Source organism: Salmo salar, chromosome 04 (assembly GCF_965601325.2).
Source record: "Salmo salar chromosome 04, fSalSal1, whole genome shotgun sequence".
NCBI lineage: Eukaryota > Metazoa > Chordata > Actinopteri > Salmoniformes > Salmonidae > Salmo > Salmo salar.
In genome coordinates, this window is record NC_138294.1 from 25,656,121 (window position 1) to 25,675,371 (window position 19,251).

General features: G+C 43.0%; 2 protein-coding genes and 1 long non-coding RNA gene across 3 annotated transcripts in view; 2 read left to right on the forward strand and 1 right to left on the reverse strand.

Moving 5' to 3' along the window:
* LOC106602468 (uncharacterized) overlaps positions 1-3,267 on the forward strand; it is a 29,361-nt gene extending 26,094 nt beyond the window's left edge. The window contains exon 6 of the mRNA XM_014195137.3: positions 1,553-3,267. Within this exon, the coding sequence (XP_014050612.3) occupies positions 1,553-2,317 (765 nt within the window). The 3' untranslated portion in view covers positions 2,318-3,267. The remainder of the gene's footprint in view (positions 1-1,552) is intronic.
* Positions 3,268-8,191: 4,924 nt separating this feature from the next.
* LOC145878616 (uncharacterized) lies at positions 8,192-13,115 on the reverse strand. Its single transcript, XR_014392108.1, has 2 exons — positions 12,826-13,115; positions 8,192-11,842 (listed from the first exon to the last, which is right to left on the reverse strand). It is a non-coding gene; the product is annotated as an uncharacterized LOC145878616 (long non-coding RNA).
* LOC145850170 (uncharacterized) lies at positions 12,722-19,207 on the forward strand. The gene is made up of 3 exons (XM_014195055.3): positions 12,722-13,205; positions 15,109-15,239; positions 15,445-19,207. Exons 1-3 carry the CDS (start codon positions 12,923-12,925, stop codon positions 16,678-16,680), a joined length of 1,650 nt encoding a protein of 549 aa, XP_014050530.2. The 5' UTR covers positions 12,722-12,922; the 3' UTR covers positions 16,681-19,207.
* Positions 19,208-19,251: the final 44 nt, after the last annotated feature.

Below are 19,251 nucleotides of genomic sequence, written 5' to 3' on the forward strand. Positions count from 1 at the left end.
GCTGGAGGTGGGTGAAACAATAAGGATGAAACCGCTGCCGGGAGACCACATAGGACTTTGGAGGCTGGGCATGTGTCTACAGAGAGTTGCACCACGTTCTTACCTGGTGGATGTCGGTGGGTCCCTCCATCGTCGTAATCGGGTCGATCTGCATGTAGGAAAGCAGACAACAAACCAGAACACACCATACACTCAACTAGATGAACTGGATCACAGTCCAGGCCTAAGGGAAAGGGGCGCAGAATTGAAACATGAGCCAACTGAGGGTGAGGCTTCTACTCCACCAAGCTCTCCAGCTCGTGGCCCTAACTCTACCCCTGTCAGAGCCCATACTTACTTCCGGGTTGGTCGGCTGTGTAAGCCACCGAACAGGCAAGGGACTGTGTTAACTCGTCATATATATATATATATATATATATATATATATATATATATATATATATACAGGAAGAGGACAACTGAAGTAAAAAAGAAATGTAATGCATTTTCATTTGTTATGACTTGACTGTTAAGAACTTAATGTTGTGCTGTTATGTTTGCACTTTCTATTGAAACAATAATGTTACGGAGTCTAGTTGACAGGTAATCGACTAGCTGGGCTGTTCCCCGGACCTCGTATGTAGGGACTTGTACAATGTTTGAACATGGCTATTGAACTTGATGTGTCTGTCTTTATTCTTTAATCTAACATATCATACAGAAACAAACCTGTTTTATGCACTTACTGAATGGAAGCTGATAATTATGAATTTTGTACTCTGCTGGACTCTGCTGGTCTATGGAAGAAATTACAAGGCTTCACTGTCTGAGACAGAGTCAAGACTGAGTACAAATGTATGCGACACCGAGACAAGAAAACCACTCAAAATGTGGTCTCGAGACCGATCTCGGGTACTACAACACTGCTAGGAATACAGATACCTTAAAAAGAGTAAGGGAGTGGATCAGAAAAACAGTCACTATCTGGTGTGCCATCTGCCTGGTACAGTTGAAACAGGGATTCATTCGTGAAGCGCATACTTCTCCAGCATGCCAGTAGCCATCGAAGATGAGCATTTGCCCACTGAAGTCAGGTCGAGACCCTGGTGAGGACGACGAGCACGAAGATGAGCTTCCCTCAGACGGTTTCTGACAGTTTGTGCAGAAATTCTTTGGTTCTGCAAACCCACAGTTTCATCAGCTGTCCGGGTGGCTGGGCTGGCATGGTTACACGTGGTCTGCAGATTTTTTTAAATAATAAACTCCAGTGGCTCAATATTGATACTTGAATCACAGTGTTAGAGATGGGTTTGACTGTGGTTTACATTTTATTATAAAACTGGGTGGTTCGAGCCCTGAATGCTGATTGGCTGAAAACTGTGGTATATCAGACAGTATACCACGAGGATGACAAATCACTTATTTTTACTGTTCTAATTATGTTGGAACCAGTTGATAATAGCAATAAGGCATGAGGAGGCATGCTATATAATGTTTTCATGTTTCTGTGTATACAGCAAGAGTTTCTTATGTAAACCTTTTATATGATCTTCTGTACAATTTGTGTTTACAGTCTGCGGTCCATGAGGACCTGCTGATGTCCAGTGTTGCTGACGGGAGAGACTGGACCTCTGAAGCACCTGGTCACAAACCCTGGCCCCGGATCAGAACCCTGGATCAGGAGCCGTTGCTCTTCCTTCCCGAGTTAGGACCAGGACCCAACCACGAAGGACCGAGACTCCACCACCACCACACCGAACACAACCAGTGGACAGGTGTACTGAACAACCTCAGTCCTGGTGGTCATCAGAGAGACAGAGGATCCAGTCTGCAGCCCAGACCCTTCTCTTCACAGTCTCAGTGCAGGGATGAAGCAGGGCCTGGGGCTGATAGAGATAAACCCTCCTGTTCCTATGATACAAACACCACAGTATCCATGATGAACAGAGCAGGTCACCCTGGGCTTCAGCCTTCACAGAGAGTGGTGGGAGACCCCCCTGGTGGTAATCTATCAGCAAGTCTGTCTTCTCCTTCAGGATCGTGTCTAATGCCTGGTGACTGGGTTCATAGAAAGCCTGGGTCCAGCCTTCCTCAGCTACCTCATGGTTACCCCATGAATACAGACAGGGTCAGGATGGGACGGATTAGGACGGACGCCGACAAGCCATATGCCTGCCCCACGTGTGGGAAGCGCTTCGCTGAGGCGAGCTATGTGAAGAAGCACCAGACTGTTCACACCAAGGAGAGGCCCTTCAAGTGCAAGCTGTGTTACAAGAGCTTCTCCTTCCTGAGTAACCTTATCAGACATAGGAGTGTTCACAATGGGGAGAAATCGTAGCAGTGTGGCTTGAGATGTACACAGGGGATATCTGAGAACCATTCTTTATCTGACATATTATAGTTATCATGTGAAGTGTCTTTGGGTAAGAGGGTAATTAACCACATACCCCTCATTAACCCTTTGTTAACTTGTCATTTGAAACAGGCTTGTGTCAACTGTTTTTAGAGAGCGAGTAAACCTAGGCTAGAACAAGGATAGTTGAATATTTACCTTACTGAGGTGATGTAGATGGAATAAAGTAATTATTTTATCTTTTCTATTCTTGCTAACACACTGTTCTTTCTAAAAGAGTCTGCACTCAGCTCAAAAGATAGCAATAATAGGAGATTTTGTGTAATGTACACTGAACAAAAATATAAATGCAACATGTAAAGTGTTGGTCCCATGTTTCATGAGCTGAAAAAGATACCAGAAATGTTCCATACGCACAAAAAGCGTATTTCTCTAACATGTTGTGCACAAATTTGTTTACATCCCTGTTAGTGAGCATTTCTACTTTGCCAAGATAATCCATCCACCTGTCCAGTGTGGCATATCAAGAAACTGATTATCATTATTTTCTCTTCTGCTCTATTCTTGCGAACACACTGTTCTTTAGAGCGTTGGGCCAGTAACCGAAAGGTTGCTGGATCGACTTCCCGAACTGACAAGGTAAAAAAATATTTTGTTCTGCCCCTGAGCAAGGCAGTTAACCCACTGTTCCCCGAGCACCGAAGACGTGGATGTCGATTAAAGCAGCCCCCAGCACCACTCTGATTCAGACACATTTCAGTTAAAGGCATTCAGTTGTACAACTGAATAGGTATCCCCCTTTCCCTTTGTAAACAAGTTAGTCACGAAAGGTGGCGAGGCCTTCAGATTATGTAAACGCCACGCACATATACATTCAATAATGACAAACCGTCCCTTTGCAAGTCAGAATGTTTAATAAAGTTAATTTGAACTTACTCTGCCAATTGTCCGTGGTGTTCATCCTTCTGTTGGTATACATTTTAGACAAAATGTCAACAGGACAGTGTTATTAACCCGACTTCAAAACACGGATCTTTGTGTGTGGCAATCAAGATTTTTTTGCTTGTGCACAAGACGGAAGTACGTGCACACGCGACGTATTCATGAAACTGAAGTTCGCAGGTGTTTACATGGTTTTGTGCACGTGCCAGGTGATCATAATTTAAAACGGCAGTAATGGTGCTCTAAAAATGTGGGTAAACAATACTTTCCTGTGGATAATTTGTCCTGAATTTCGAGCAAATTGAAGGACAAACCGCACAGATCACTGGTGTAGTGTAAGTTCAAATGTAATTGTATTGAATATTCTTGCTTGTAAGGAACATTTGCACAATGTTACATTAGTTTCAGGCTGTATATACCAATTGCATGGTTTATTACAGCCTAATTAAATTAGACAATTAACAAGTCTGTTCTCAGCTTGAAAGATACTGATTTTAGGAGATTTTATGTGTAATGTAATAAGCAGCACATATTTCAAAAGAACAGCTACACACCCTTTGAGCTATGACTTAAACCAATAAAATCCTTTCTTTTCATTGTAAACAGAAATAAACATGACCAAGAATAATTTTCTAGTTAGCGTTTTTATTGTTGTTATTTAGATTAGCGTCCCGGTGTTGTGTCGAAAATCTCCCCCTGACAGAATCCCCCCCACACCACACTCAATTCTTCATTGATGCGACTTGCTTGCTAGTTGAGATTTCTGCTCTTCACTCCGTTGTCAGTTTAGCCTACATTTCACTGATCTTAGTAGCAGAAAGCATTTTGATTTGTGTCCTTCAAGGCAGCTGTCAATGATCACGTTAGACTGCATTTTTTTTTTTTTTTTATGGAGGTTTGATCGCGGGGTAGGCACTAGTAATGTCTGCAGTTTTCGGTTTGGCTATTTGTTTCAAATGTATTAGTCTATAAATAAATCTGTTTGCCATAATTCGTCATCTCTCCCATGTCTTATTCGACTAGTAGTTGTTCTGAAATGTTTATTGCTTGCCTACATTTTACTCCCTCTGTTTAATATAACACACATATATTTATTTCGGTTGCCTATCCTGATGTGAAGTTTGTTCTATAGAAAGTATTTGACTCTGATGTGGGCCACAGAAAGTATGACTCTAGTGACAAAATTAAGGAGATACATTTTGTCCCCTCAATCATTTTTGCAGCTTTGTATAATGTTAAAAAAAAAGTAAAAAGTATAACTACACAGTGGTGACCCGTCATTCATGGCAGGTGAGACAGAGCTGTTTTGAGCCCCACCTCATTATATACTGTATAACGCTACAGCATACCATATGACATTCTAGACAAGTGGTTCTCAACTGGTTTTGCCTGGAGACCCAAAATTGACAATGGCAATTCGCAGGGGCGAAAATCTGACATCAACTTTGGAGGGGACAATTACATTACATTTTCTCAAGAGCAATTCTTGAGGGGGACACCAAAAGTAGTGCTGTAACACATAGCCTACGTTATAATATGTTAAATGTATATTGAGGAACCATAATTACTACTACTGGATAATTGATAGGTACAGTAGTTAACAGAAGGGTTGTCCCAACTTGTTCAAATGTTTAAATCATCATAATACTACTACTAATAATAGTTATAGCAGTGTTCCTTATCAGTCCAGTATGTCTGCAGGTATTTGTATTTACAACCAGCAATACCAAGAAAGGCCAGTAGGTGGCAGTTTTCGTAAATACAATGAACATGGTGTGATCTCGTCTAAAATAATCTCCATTGAGTAACATAACAAAGTTGTTCTCCGTATTGAATTGACCTTTTAATTTTACTTTTTCTGATACATTTATAAAGTCATTAAATATGTGCCACTGGCCTGAGTCTACTACAATAGCTTTACAAGAACAAAAAGCTAAAAATAAGTACAGTTCTAAAAGCAAAATAACTACTTCAATGAATAACCCAAATAAATCAACCAAAATATCCTTCAGTCTGTGTCTCAACTCTTCAAACCGCAGCTATGGACAAGTATGTCACACAAAGTATGCAATTTTAAATAAAATAACATGAAATAAATAATTAGTAAGTGTACTGTCATGTACTAAAGCCTCCTGAGGACCACTGCTGCCTCTCCACTGCTGCTACAGGGGTATTTGTTGTGAAAGAGAGGGATCTGCACTGAAAGAGAATCTATGTTCAGCTCTGGGTACTGATCTAGAGACTCATCCAACTCCCCCGTGAGAAGCGCTCTTTCCAACTTTTGCAGGACGTTTAGACTGTCCTGGTCAGAACGGTCGCCAAACTGAACCTCCACACCATCCAACACTTAAAAAAATTCTGCCCTATAGTGATCCACTGCTTTGCCAGCAAATCGTCTTGAGTGTGTCTCAATGGAGTCAATGGATTCAATAGAGTCAATCAATGTTGTTGCTTTCTCATACAGTGCAAGGTAGCTTTCGTCATTTCTCTTGCCCCTAAGAGATGACCGCACACACTCGACTGCAGCCTGCATACCAGAGACAGTCTGAGTTTTCTTCTGCAGTGAAATGTTTAGACATTCAAGCTCTCCACGAACAGCAGAGGCAAGTGTGAGGCCCAACACAGTCTTGCCTTTGCTGAAGTGCTCGAATAAGCCACTGGCAGTTGAAGCTGTCTTGGATGCAGTTTTTGCCATCTCCTCTAGGCTGCTTAGTACCCGCTCATACTGCCCTAGCACAGCTCTAATAGCAGTATTCCGCACAGCCCACCTCGTTGGACATAGGGGTTTCAGGGTGGTCATATTTGTATCTTTGGACGTGGCAATTGATTCAAACATGCTCTTAAACTTTCCTGACTGGCCATAGAGGACACCTAACTGATGGACCCAAGAAAGGGAATCCCGGATCAGTGGGGAGGCTGTGCAGCCAGCCTGTGTAATCAGATTACACAGTGTGCTCCACAATGCACATAGAGGGCTAATGGCTGCTGCCTCCGCACAATTGCCTGTGCACCTGTGTATTTTCCTGCCATGTTTGAGGCACCATCGTAGCTCTGCCCACGTAAGCCAGACATGGGCAAATTGAGCCTCAACAACACATCAGTTGCCACTTTCGCAACGCCCTCGCCTGTTGTCTCCGACACCCTGTATAGCCCAATAAACTCCCTGTGAGAGACAAGGTCATGGTCAACATAACGCAGGCAGACACTCTCCTGTTCAGCACCAGAGACATCTTGAGTACCATCAACAATTACTGAAAATTGTACAATCGGAAGAGACCTAATCTCAGCTGCAATGCCTTGAATGACTGTATTGGCCATGATGTTCAGAATTTCATTCTGTACTCCTAACTACCAGTACCCAAAACTACACAATTAATCAAAACAGCAATACCATTGCCTTAAACAAATCTTAGTTCAGTCACCAGTTTAAGTTGAGAGTGGGGGTATCTATGGCATTTTCCAATTATGTCCCTATTTTACAAGTTTAAAAAAATGAGAACCTTTCATAATGTTGCCAAACAAAGACTCAACAAACTTACCTGAGACTCCCTGTCTCTGCCAGTCTGTCCCTGCATATCTGTCCCCAACTCTGCTGTCTGTGGGCCATCTTTTGCCTGCTCTGCCTAATGACATCATTGTGAAACATTTCTATTAGCATTTCACTTCTTTCTTATGAACATTTTATCAACTAGTCTTTGAGATATTAGGCTACTAGGGTTCTTACTATGCGTTTTGGTGTACTGAAAAATACCCTGATGTCCGTCTTTTATTTTTCTGCCATTTTTCTATCTGGCTGGCTGGCTACACACACACACAGTGTGTAGGTTATTTACAGTAGGAGATGGGCTTCTATCATCTTATCTTCTATCATTCTATATGGACTTCGATCTATAAGGTAGCTAGCAAATGTGAAACGGATTAAAATGACAAGAGTTGACAGCTGTATGAGTTCACCATTTACACAACATATGCTGCAACCTTTTGTAATTTTAATCGTTTGTTTCATATTGGCTGGCTTCCAACAATAGCTGAATTTGCAAAGCTAGTGAGCACCAATTCCGTTTCAGTGGTGTTTGCTATAATCTTTGCTACCCGGGTTAAATAAAGTTGAAATAAAATAAATAAAAGTTCCCTTGCGACAATTTAGCTTTTGCAACGAGACCATTAAATATATTTAAGACCATTGTCTTAAATATATTTAATGGTCTCGTTGCAAAAGCTAAATTAGAAGAGAGTGTAGTTCTGTTCAGTTTGGATTTCAGTTTATCGCTAACCTTATCACAGGGACTTTGAAGCACTAACTTACATCATCTGCATGCTGATCTCGGAATAAATTGACGATAGCAAAGATTCCATCTTTGACGAGGCCACATAAATGGAATAGGTACTAGCTAGCTTAATAGTTAATATTTGCGCGCTAGCTCTGCATATTCAGCTAGTGTGTGTGCGCGATTGACTGGATTAACCTCACGTCAGTTACGTGCATTGAGTGCCTTTCAGACAGTAGATACGGCCTCTCTGTTACGGAGCAAGCTAAGGAACTGGCAGTGGATCAAACCATTGTGAGGCAAAGGGTGGGGGTGTCGCAATCTTTTGAAACTTAAAAACGCGCTATTAAGTGTCTATAATCAGCACAATTGCTTTCATTGCGTATTATTAATATTATTTAAATTACATAGTTATGTTTCAGTGATATATTGGGGGGGACAAATCATATTTTTCCCAGGATGGGGGGGTCGTGTCCCCGGGATTTCCGCCCCTGGCAATTCGGTCCCGACCCAATATTATGGACTGTTGATGATTACATTTTGTGATGTTGTAGTGCAGCTGCCTTCTTGGGCAGGCTTCACTTGCAAAATAGAGTCTGTCTCAATGGGCTTCTATTTTGGTATTAAAGAAAGACATTACACAGCCATATTAACTGAGAAAACATTTATTATAAATTAAAGTGAATAAGCCATTTTAATTAGGAGACCACGTATTTGACTCTAGTGACAAAATTAAGGAGACTAATTTTGTCCCCTCAATCATTTTTGCAGCTTTGTATAATGTTAAAAATGATGTTAAAAAAGTATGACTACACAGTGGTGACCCGTCAGGAGTGGGGTGTAATACATTATCAGACTCAGAACATGACATTAAAACCAGTCCAATAATGTTAATGAACAGTAACACATACCAGTTTTTAAAATAGAAAAAACAACAATCATTAGGATTTCATAATCACCAATTACCATGTGAATAGTTTCACAACCTTGAAAAATGTTTTTAAAGGTGTATGTTTTTAACCAGTTCAATAAAATGTCAGAATTAATTAACAATAATATTTAACCTACTGAACAATAACTCATTAACCTGTTTATTTATTGTGTGTGTGTGTGCGTGGCCTATCAGTGGGAAAACTGGGGGTGTTTTTTCAGTTTTATACATTTATCGAACTCTGAGATGATGGTTGACAGGGCAATTCAGAGGTCATGCTGGCTGTCCAGTTTGTTTCTGCTTTTCGTTTTCAGCACGGCCATAGCAGAGAAGGCACTTTCACACAGATAGGTACTGCTGAACAGTAGCATGATTCTGATTGCATGACAGGCGAGAGCAGGATGCTCTCCCACTACGCTGCACCAGAACTTTGGCAGTGTCATTTCCGGGAAGCGCATGCTCAGTCCGCGGTCAAATAACAGCTCCACCAGCTGATCCTCTTTGTTGCTTGACAGCGTGATTCTTCCCATCTCCACTCGAAAGGAGTCCTGTACCCAGTCGTCTTGTCTCCTGTTCTCCTCCGGGAAGTAGTCTCAACTTTCCCTGCAGCTTAACAAGATGTTTAACAGCAATCTCTGCTTGAAGCTCATAAAAGCGACCCAACACTTTACCCTTGGAAAGCCAGCGGACCTCTGCATGATAAAGCACTTGCTGGTGCTCGCTCCTCATATCCCTACAGAAGGCCTGGAAACAACAGCTTTTTGTGGAACTCTTTTTGATATAATTGACACACTTGATCACATCCTGGAGAGTGGCGTGGAGCTCATGCACCATGTCCTTCGATGCCAATGCCTCCCTGTGTAGGAAACAATGGTTCCACGTCACACTCAGTGCTCTCTCCAGTATCCGCTTTACTTCTCCGGAGTGCTTTCCCTTCATGGCAGCTTCCCCATCAGTGGTCACACTGACGCACCCATCCCAGGCCAGTCCCACAGAGCCCAGGAACATATCCATTGTGTTAAAGACAGCCTCTGCAGTGGTGGTGGTGAGCAAATCAGCACTAAAAAGGAACTGTTCCTCAAAGTTATTATCCCAGACGTGTCTGACATAGACCATTAGAATTGCATGGTTAGCCACATCTGTGGATTCATCAAGCTGCAGTGCGTAATGGCCATTTGCACTGATGCGCTCTGATGTCTGACATGTCCTGGATTTTCCTCCTCACAGTGTCATTGGATAGGGGTATGGTTTTAAGTTTGTTGGCGGCTGACTCTCCCAAGATTTCAGTGCACATATCATTCGTAGCAGGGAGTATGAGATCCTCTTTGTTGGTGTGGGCTTTTTTGGGGGGGCCACAAGGTATGATGTGCAAAGTGCCTTTTCTTGTACCGTGCATACGTTCTTTAATGAAGCTTGTGAGGCCTCCAGATATTGACGTCTTTTTAAAAAGTCAGCTGTCTTATCTTTATGGGTTGGATGCTTGGTGTCCAGATGCCTTTCCATTTTGGAGGGTTTCATGCTCTCATTAGCTAACGGCTCGTTGCATCGGACATACAGCGGTCTACACTCACCCTGCCTGTCTTCTCTATACAGTACCAGTCAAAAGTTTGGACACACCTACTCATTCCAGGGTTTTTCTTTATTTTTACTATTTTCTACAGAATAATAGTGAAGACAACACAACTATGAAATAACACATATGGAATCATGTAGTAACCAAAAAAGTGTTCAATAAATCAAAATATATTTGAGATTCTTTAAAGTAGCCACATGATGTAGTCACCTGGAACGCATTTCAATTAACAGGTGTGCCTTGTTAAAAGTTAATTTGTGGAATTTCTTTCCTTCTTAATGCGTTTGAGCCAATCAGTTGTGTTGTGACAAGGTAGGGTTGGTATACAGAAGATATCCCTATTTGGTAAAAGACCAATAAGAAGAAGAGACTTGCTTGGGCCAAGAAACACGAGCAATGGACATTAGACCTGTGGAAATCTGTCCTTTGGTCTTATTTATTTAGAATTCAAGGCACACTTAACCAGCATGGCTACCACAGAATTCTGCAGCGATATGCCATCCAATCTGGTTTGCGCTTGGTGGGACTATCATTTGTTTTTCAATAGGACAATGACCCAACACACCTCCAGGCTGTGTAAGGGCTATTTGACCAAGAAGGAGAGTGATGGAGTGTTGCATCAGATAACCTCACCTCAACCCAATTTGAGATGGTTTGGGATGAGTTGGACCGCAGAGTGAAGGAAAAGCAGCCAACAAGTGCTTAGCATATGTGGGAATTCCTTCAAGACTGTTGGAAAAGCATTCCAGGTGAAGCTGGTTGAGAGAATTCCAAGAGTGTGCAAAGCTGTCATCAAGGCAAAGAGTGGCTTCTTTGAAGAATCTAAAATATTTGTTTAACACTTTTTTGGTTACTACATGATTGTGTTATTTCATAGTTTTGTCTTCACTATTATTCTACAATGTAGAAAATAGTAAAAATAAAGAAAAACCCTTGAATGGGTCGGTGTGTCCAAACTTTTGACTGGAACTGTATGTAAAACTATATTTTATAAAGTCCGGGTTAATATCACTTTTTAAAATTATATTATAATTCTAAAGCTTCAACTGGCTTAACAAACTCAGATTATTATAATTTGTTTTGCATATGTTGTTGTTTTGACCCTATTTTACATAATCTGAGGTGTTTGTTGTGCCTGCCATCGATTGAGACACAGAATGCTCTTGAAAACAGGGTGGGAGTCATTTCAAAGAGTGATTGAAATCAAATGGAACGACCCCTCGGTTCGGCGTTTATCCAAAACCCCTACAAATAAAAAATACATGAATTTCCTCATAGGTTGGGGTGTAGGGTTTGAGCATAGCTTAAAGGTAGGGAATGGCAGTTCGTCTTCCTGCTCCATAGTCAAGTACCATGGTCTTGTAGTGGATGCGAGCTTCGACTGGAAGCCAGTGGAGTGTGCTGGCGAGTTGCTGCGTTCTGGCTAAATTGCAGTGATTTGAAGTCACAAGCGGGGAGCCTAGCCAACAGCGAGTTGCAGTAGTCCAGACAGGAGATGACAAGTGCCTGGATTAGGACCTGCGCCGCTTCCTGTGTGAGGTAGGGTCATACTCTACAGATGTTGCAGAGCATGAACCTGCAGGAGTGAGTCACTGCTTTTAATGTTTGCAGAGAACGAAAGGGTTCTTTGCACTCTGGGAGGGAGACAATGTGGAGTTGTCAACCATGATGGAGAGGACTTGAAGCGGGCAGGCCTTCCCCGGGAGGAAGAGCAGCTCTGTCTTGTTGAGCTTGAGGTGGTGGGTCAACATCCAAGCTGAGATTTCTGCTAGGCAAGCAGAGATGCGTGCTGCCACCTGGGTGTCAGAAGGGGGGAAGGAGAAAGGTAGTTTAGTGTTATCCGCATAGCAATGATAGGAGAGACCATGTGAGAATATGACGGAGACGAGTGATTTGGTGTATAAAGAGAAGAGGGCCTAGAACCGAGCAGTGGGGTACACCAGTAGTGAGAGTATCCGGTGCAGACACAGATCCTCTCCACGTCACCTGGCAAGAGTGGCCTGCCAGGTAGGATGCATTCCAAGAGTATACAGAGACTGAGACGCCCAGCCCTTAGAGGAATGGAGAGGAGGATCTGATGGTTCACAGTGTCGAACGCAGAGGATAGATATAGGAGGATGAGAACAGAGGAGAGCAGTGCGGAGAGCCTCCATGACACAGAGGAGAGCAGTCTCGGTTGAGTGACCTGTCTAGAAGCCTGACTGGTTAGGGTCAAGAAGATTGTTCAGAGAGCGATAACGAGAGTTGGTCTGAGACAAGAAGATAGTGTCTTGTAATTTGAACATAAGGGAGGAAGTTATATTGTGCAGAATGAGATTGGGGCATACGGGATTGAATCCTTTGAAATTGATAGGGAAATATGGTACTGGAATGTGTGATGGGTGTATGGTAGAGAATGGTTGAACATGTATTATTATTATTATGTGAAATGATGTAGAAAGGGAGAGTTTATTTGATAGGGTTAGAGAGGTAGGTCTGAGATGGGGATTGGGTGGTATTTTTGGGGGGGTGACAGTGAGGTTTGTAGGGATTTTATTTTATTAGAAATTCAGGGTTAGCAAAAGAATAGTAGTAGGGAGACTGTGATCGTCCTCACACTCCACTACAGTAGTTGGCGGTATATGCACCTTTCAGTTGGTTGCGATTCGCCAATAGAAATGTAAAGTAGAAGTAAATGGAAGTGAACATGACCAAGAACAATTTCCACGTTAGCGTTTTTATTTAGATATTAACACCACAGAACTCAAAATTACTAATTTAACTGCACAGCATCACATACCTGCTCCGGGTAGTCATTAATTCGTGTTGGAGACAGGATTTGGTTGATAGATGTTATCTCGGTAACTAAGCTATATAGCAGTTAACGTTAGCTAACAATGGCTAACTGTGTGGTTTTTCACACTCAAATAGCCTCCATTATGGAGGTGCTAGCGAATGCCGCCGTGGCAGAGATCTGTAAACTCGTAGACGACGACTATGCAGTGTTTCGTTTGGAAATTTCTCAAAGCCAGAAGGAAAACGGGGCATTACGGAGGAAACTACAGCTACTGGAACTGAAGATGGCACGGGAGCGCGCAGAGAGGACACGGCGAGAGCACGTCCTCGCCAGTCCTCCCAGTAGTGTCAATATTCTCGACCGATACAGAAGAATGGCAAGAGGTACATTTAGCAGAAGGCTGAGGGGCGTGTCGCCCCGTTCCACTTTGTGCATGTGTCACTAGATTTGTTACACACATATGGTTAACCAGAATTGGGTCTTGGTCAGTTTTTGGACACTATACATTAATTGCCCTGATTACTATCTATCTACCTAACTATTGATCTAGCACAAACAGGGGCGAAAATCTGATATCAACTTTGGAGGGGACAATTACATGAAATTTCCTCAAGAGCAATTCCTGAGGGGGACACCAAAAGTAGTGCTGTAACACATAGCCTACATTGTAATATGGTAAATGTATATTGAGGAACCAAAGAAATAAGGTGTTTGCCGTACTCCTAACTACCGGTACCCAAAACCACACAACTAATCACAACAGCAATACCATTGCCTAACAAATCTTAGTTCAGTCACCAGTTTAAGTTGAGAGTGGGGGTATCCATGGCATTTTCCAATTATGTTCCTATTTTACAAGTAAAAAAAATGGAGAACCTTTCATAATGTTGCCAAACAAAGACTCAACAAACTTACCTGAGACTCCCTGTCTCTGCCAGTCTGTACCTGCATATCTGTCCCCAACTCTGCTGTCTGTGTGCCATCTGTTGCCTGCTCTGCCTAATTACATCATTGTGAAACATTTCCATTAGAATTTCATTTCTTTCTTATGAACATTTTATCAACTAGTCTTTAAGATATTAGGCTACTAGGGTTCTTACTATGCGTTTTGGTGTATTGAAAAATACTCTGATGTCCGTCTTTTATTTTACTGCCATTTTTCTACCTGGCTGGCTGGCTGGCTACACACACAGTGTGTAGGTTATTTACAGTAGGAGATGGGCTTCTATCATCTTCAATCATTCTATTTGGGCTTCGATCTAAAAGGTAGCTAGCAAATGTGAAACGGATTAAAATGACAAGAGTTGACAGCTGTATGAGTTCACCATTTACACAACATATGCTGCAACCTTTTGTAATTTTAATAGTTTGTTTCATATTGGCTGGCTTCCAACAATAGCTGAATTTGCAAAGCTAGCGAGCACCAATTCAGTTTCAGTGGTGTTTGCTATAATCTTTGCTACCTGGGTTAAATAAAGGTGAAACAAAATAAATAAATAAAAGTTCACTTGCGACAATTTAGCTTTTGCAACGAGACCATTAAATATATTTAAGACAATGGTAGAAGAGAGTGTAGTTCTGTTCAGTTTGGATTTCAGTTTATCGCTAACCTTATCACAGGGACTTTGAAGCACTAACTTACATCATCTGCATGCTGATTCCATCTTTGACGACGCCACATAAATGGAATAGGTACTAGCTAGCTTAATAGTTAATATTTGCGCGCTAGCTCTGCATATTCAGCTAGTGTGTGTGCGCGATTGACTGGATTAACCTCACGTCAGTTACGTGCATTGAGTGCCTTTCAGCCAGTAGATACGACCTCTCTGTTACCTAACAAGCTAAGGAACTGGCAGTGGATCAAACCATTGTGAGGCAAAGGGTGGGGGGGGTTGCAATCTTTTGAAACTTAAAAACGCGCTATTAAGTGTCTATAATCAGCACAATTGCTTTCATTGCGTATTATTAATATTATTTAAATTACATAGTTATGTTTCAGTGATATATTGGGGGGGACAAATCATATTTTTCCCAGGATGGGGGGGGGGTCGTGTCCCCCCGGGATTTCCGCCCCTGAGCACAAAGACACTTTCATATTCTAACCAGATTCTTGATTTACGGCATTTTCTATTATTTACTAATTGAAAACAAATAGTATATAAAGAAGTTATACGAAGTGTTACCTAACATCCTTTCCAATTCTATACAGTGTCAATAGTGTACAATATATACTGTTGAGCAGTAACAGTACCTAACCTAACAACCTCTTCCCCCAATCACTCTCAGTTGAAGGACATCTCACTGGAGGCCATAGGCGCTTTGTGAAGCCAGCGGGACACAATACATGGAGAGATGACCAACCCATAGCTGTTGATGAGGGGAGTGGAACCTCAACCCAGCACGTTATCATGATAGAGGTTAGTGTAATTGTGTTGCATTAAAAAGGAGATAGTTTGTAAATCAAATGTGCAGCATTTATTTCAGAAGGGCTCACCTCAGCTATTCACTTGCTTACATGGACTAATTTATCTGCCATAGAGGAGATTGTGAGACTTCCATTTGACATTGTTATCCAATTTAACTCATGTACTGGTTAAATAACCTCCTCTCTTCTTGTGTCAGTCTGCAGATGCAGAGGCTGCAGGTCCTGGGGTCAAGCAGGAGAGGTCTGAAGGAGAGGAGGACCCACGGCACAGCAGAGACATCCAGACTGGAGACCCTACCATCGCTCCACCACCGCCCAGGATCCGAAGCAGCATCACGGAGATCAGTGGAACGCCGAACGCCGTCCTCAAGTCAGAGACAGACACAGAGACTTTAAGTGTACCACATAGGCTCTTACACACAGGATCAGACCCAGTGGGGCTGGAGCGACTGGGCTGTCCTCCTGCTCCTGGCTCAGAGTATTTACCGGTATTTCACCAGAGCGAGAGGACGATTAATTCCCAAGGAGATGATGATGGTGACACGTTAGACACTGGTGGTGATTCATCTTGTTCTTACGCTATAGAGATGGACCCTGGCAACATGCCCTTGGGTTTAGAGACACAGACTGATCTGTCTAGAGGGGACTGGAACCAGTACAGTAGTAGTGTATACTCTGAAGGGTGCCTAGATAAGAAAGGGGACGATATAGTGGTAGATGAGGTGAAAGTGGAGGGCGACACTCCTCTGACATGGAATGCAGATGAGACTCACTTAGGACACTCACAAGGCAGAGATTTCTTAGATTACGCGGAGAACTTCGAGACAAATCAAAATGTCACGACCCACTCCCCTCCACATGCTTTCAGGGATTGCGACCCAGAGTCCAAGTCAATGGGGCCTTCCGATTTACACAGCCGGGTCCTTTTCGATCAGGTATTGAACTCAAATGACAGGGCTAGAGCCCAGGCTCAGGGACAGGGAGCCACATCAGGCAATAGTAAAGAGAAACGGTTCCTCTGCATGTTCTGTAACAAAGGCTTCAGCTGCCCCCAGAAGGTGGAGATCCACCAGAGGGTCCACACAGGTGTGAAACCATTCAGCTGTACCCAGTGTCACATGCGCTTCGCTGAGGCTGGCAGCCTGAAGAGGCACCAGAGGGTCCACACAGGAGAGAAACCCTTCAGCTGTACCCAGTGTCATATGTGTTTCTCCCACTCTTTCAGCCTGAAAAGGCACCAAAGGGTCCACACAGGGGACAAATCCTACAGCTGCCCCCAGTGTGAGAAGAGCTTCACCCACCAGAACCAGCTGAAGATGCACCTGAAGGTCCACATGGGAGAAAGGCCGTTTGCCTGTACGCACTGCAGAAAGAGGTTCTCAGAGAGGAGCTACCTCCGGATACACCAGCAGAAAAAACATTCCACTTTATAACATAGAAAGTACCCATTCCACTCGATAGCTTCCGACTTTTCGATCAAACCCTGCATTAAAGACAGATTAATTTTCATTGTCTGCAGAAAAGATGCACAGATGCATTTGGAATAATGAGAGTAACAGATCTGTGTTGAATATTCTTGGGTAGAATATTGCATCCAGACATTGTTTGATATAAGGCATATATAAGCCTAAAACGGCTGTTACATAATGTTTGTTCTGTGTAAGCTATATGATGTTCACAAATGCCTCTTTCCATGCTTCCATTGAACTATATATTTTTTTCCCCAATACATTTTTTATGAGAAAATAAATGCAGTTGATACAGATTTTTAGTTGAGATTTTACTTTGACATTTTGGTCATTAAGCAGGCGCTCTTATCCAGACCATCTTACAATTAGTGCATTTAGAAAGCTGGGTGAGACAACCACATAACACGGTCGTAGCAGGTACATTTTCCCTCTAAATAGTTATCAGCAGAGTCAGTGCTTTTTGTTGTTGTATGGGTGGGTAGGAGGCAGCGTGAGATTCATTTAAGATACTCTGAAAAGGTCAGGCTTCAGATTTTTTTCGAAAATGGGCAGGGACTCAGGGGGAAGGCAGCTGGTTCCACCATTGCGGTGCAGGGAACAGCTTGGTCTGGGCTGAGTGGGAAGGGTGGGAGGGCCGAGATACCAGAGGTGGCAGCACTGAGTGCTTGGGTAGGGGTGTATGGTTGAGCATAGCATGAAGGGAGAGAGGGGCAGCACCCCTTGCTGCTCTGAAAGCAAGCACCATGGTCTTGTAGTGGATATGAGCTTCGCCTGGGAGCCAGCTGAGTGTGCGGAGCAGCGGTGTGACATGGGAGACCTTGGAAGGGTTGAACACCAGGCGGGCTGCAGCGTTCTGGATAAGTTGCAGGGGTTTGTTGGCACAAGCAGGGAGCCCAGCCAACAGTGAGTTGAAGTAGTGAGTTGGAGATGACGAGCCTAGGACCTGCGCCGAAGGGTCGTACTTTACGGATGTTGTAGAGCATGAACCTGCAGGAGCGAGTCATTGCTTTGATGTTTGCAGAGAATGACATAGTGTTATCCAGGGTCACGCCAAGGTTCTTTGCACTGTGGGAGAGGGACACCGTGTAGTGTCCAACCATGATGGAGCGGGCAGGCCTTCCCCAGGAGGAAGAGCACCTGCTGATGAAACTGTGGGTTTACACAACTGAAGAATTTATTTTACACCAACTGTCAGGAACCATCTCAGGGAAGCTCATCTGCGTGCTTGTCATCCTCACCAGGGTCTTGACCTGACTGCAGTTCGGCATAGTAACTGACTTCAGTGGGCAAATGCTCACTTTCAATGGCCACTGGCATGCTGGAGAAGTGTGGTCTTCATGGATGAATCCTAGTTTCAACCGGGCAGATGACAGACAAGCATGTATGGCTTAGTGTGGGTGAGCCGTTTGCTGATGTCAACGTTGTGAACAGAGTCCCCCATGGTGGGGTTGTGGTATAGGCAGGCATAAGCAACAGACAACGAATACAATTGCATTTTATCGATGAGCAATTTGAATGCACAGCGATACCGTGACGAGATCCTGAGGCCCATTGTTGTGACATTCATCGCAAAGATCTGGACACAATGCCTGGAAGCTGAAAATGTCTCAGTTCTTCCATGGCCTGCATACTCACTCTACATGTCACCCATTGATCATGTTTGGGATGCTCTGGATCGACGTGTACAACAGAGTGTTCCAGTTCTCGCCAATATCCAGCAACTTTGCACAGCCATTGACGAGGAGTGGGACAACATTCCACAGGCCACAATCAACAGCCTGATCAACTCTATGCGAAGGAGATGTATTGTGCTGCATGAGGCAAATGGTGGTCACACCAGATACTGACTGGTTTTCTGATACACGCCCCTACCTTTTTTTTTAAGTATCTGTGACCAACAGATGCATATCTGTATTCCCAGTCATGTGAAATCCATAGAGTAGGGCCTAATGAATTTATTTCAATTGACTTATTTCCTTATATGAACTGTAACTCAGTAACATCTTTGAAATTGTTGAATGAAATTGCTGCATGATGCGTTTTTATATTTTTGTTCAGTATTGATGGCTTCTGACTTCTAAACGTGAAATATTGTTAATCATCAGGTATCCTATGGAATGGAGAAGTTAATGGTTATCTGTAGGAGGAATGTATATGGTGGAGTCAATTAAGGTTGAATATGAGCAAGGGCTTGGAATGTTACTCAGTAAGGGAAAGGCAATCACATGGTTGCGGGCACTGATAAGGGGGGGAGAGATGTGGTTTAGTGAGGAATGTGGGCCGGGACAGGTCAGGTCACATTAAGGGAGAAGGAACAGTTTATTACCCACATCACTTAACTTCCTGCCTTGCAATAAAGATGTCATGTCTAGAGGGAAGGAGGAGACTTCACCTAAATTGCAGTATATATATTTGTGCTGGTGGGAACATGTCTTTGTCTGTTCAGCTGTCTGACCCATTGGGTGAATAAACTTGGTTTGAGCTTTAATAATCGTCTGAGTTTTTACTCGGTTCATTTAGAACAGGCCTGGGAAA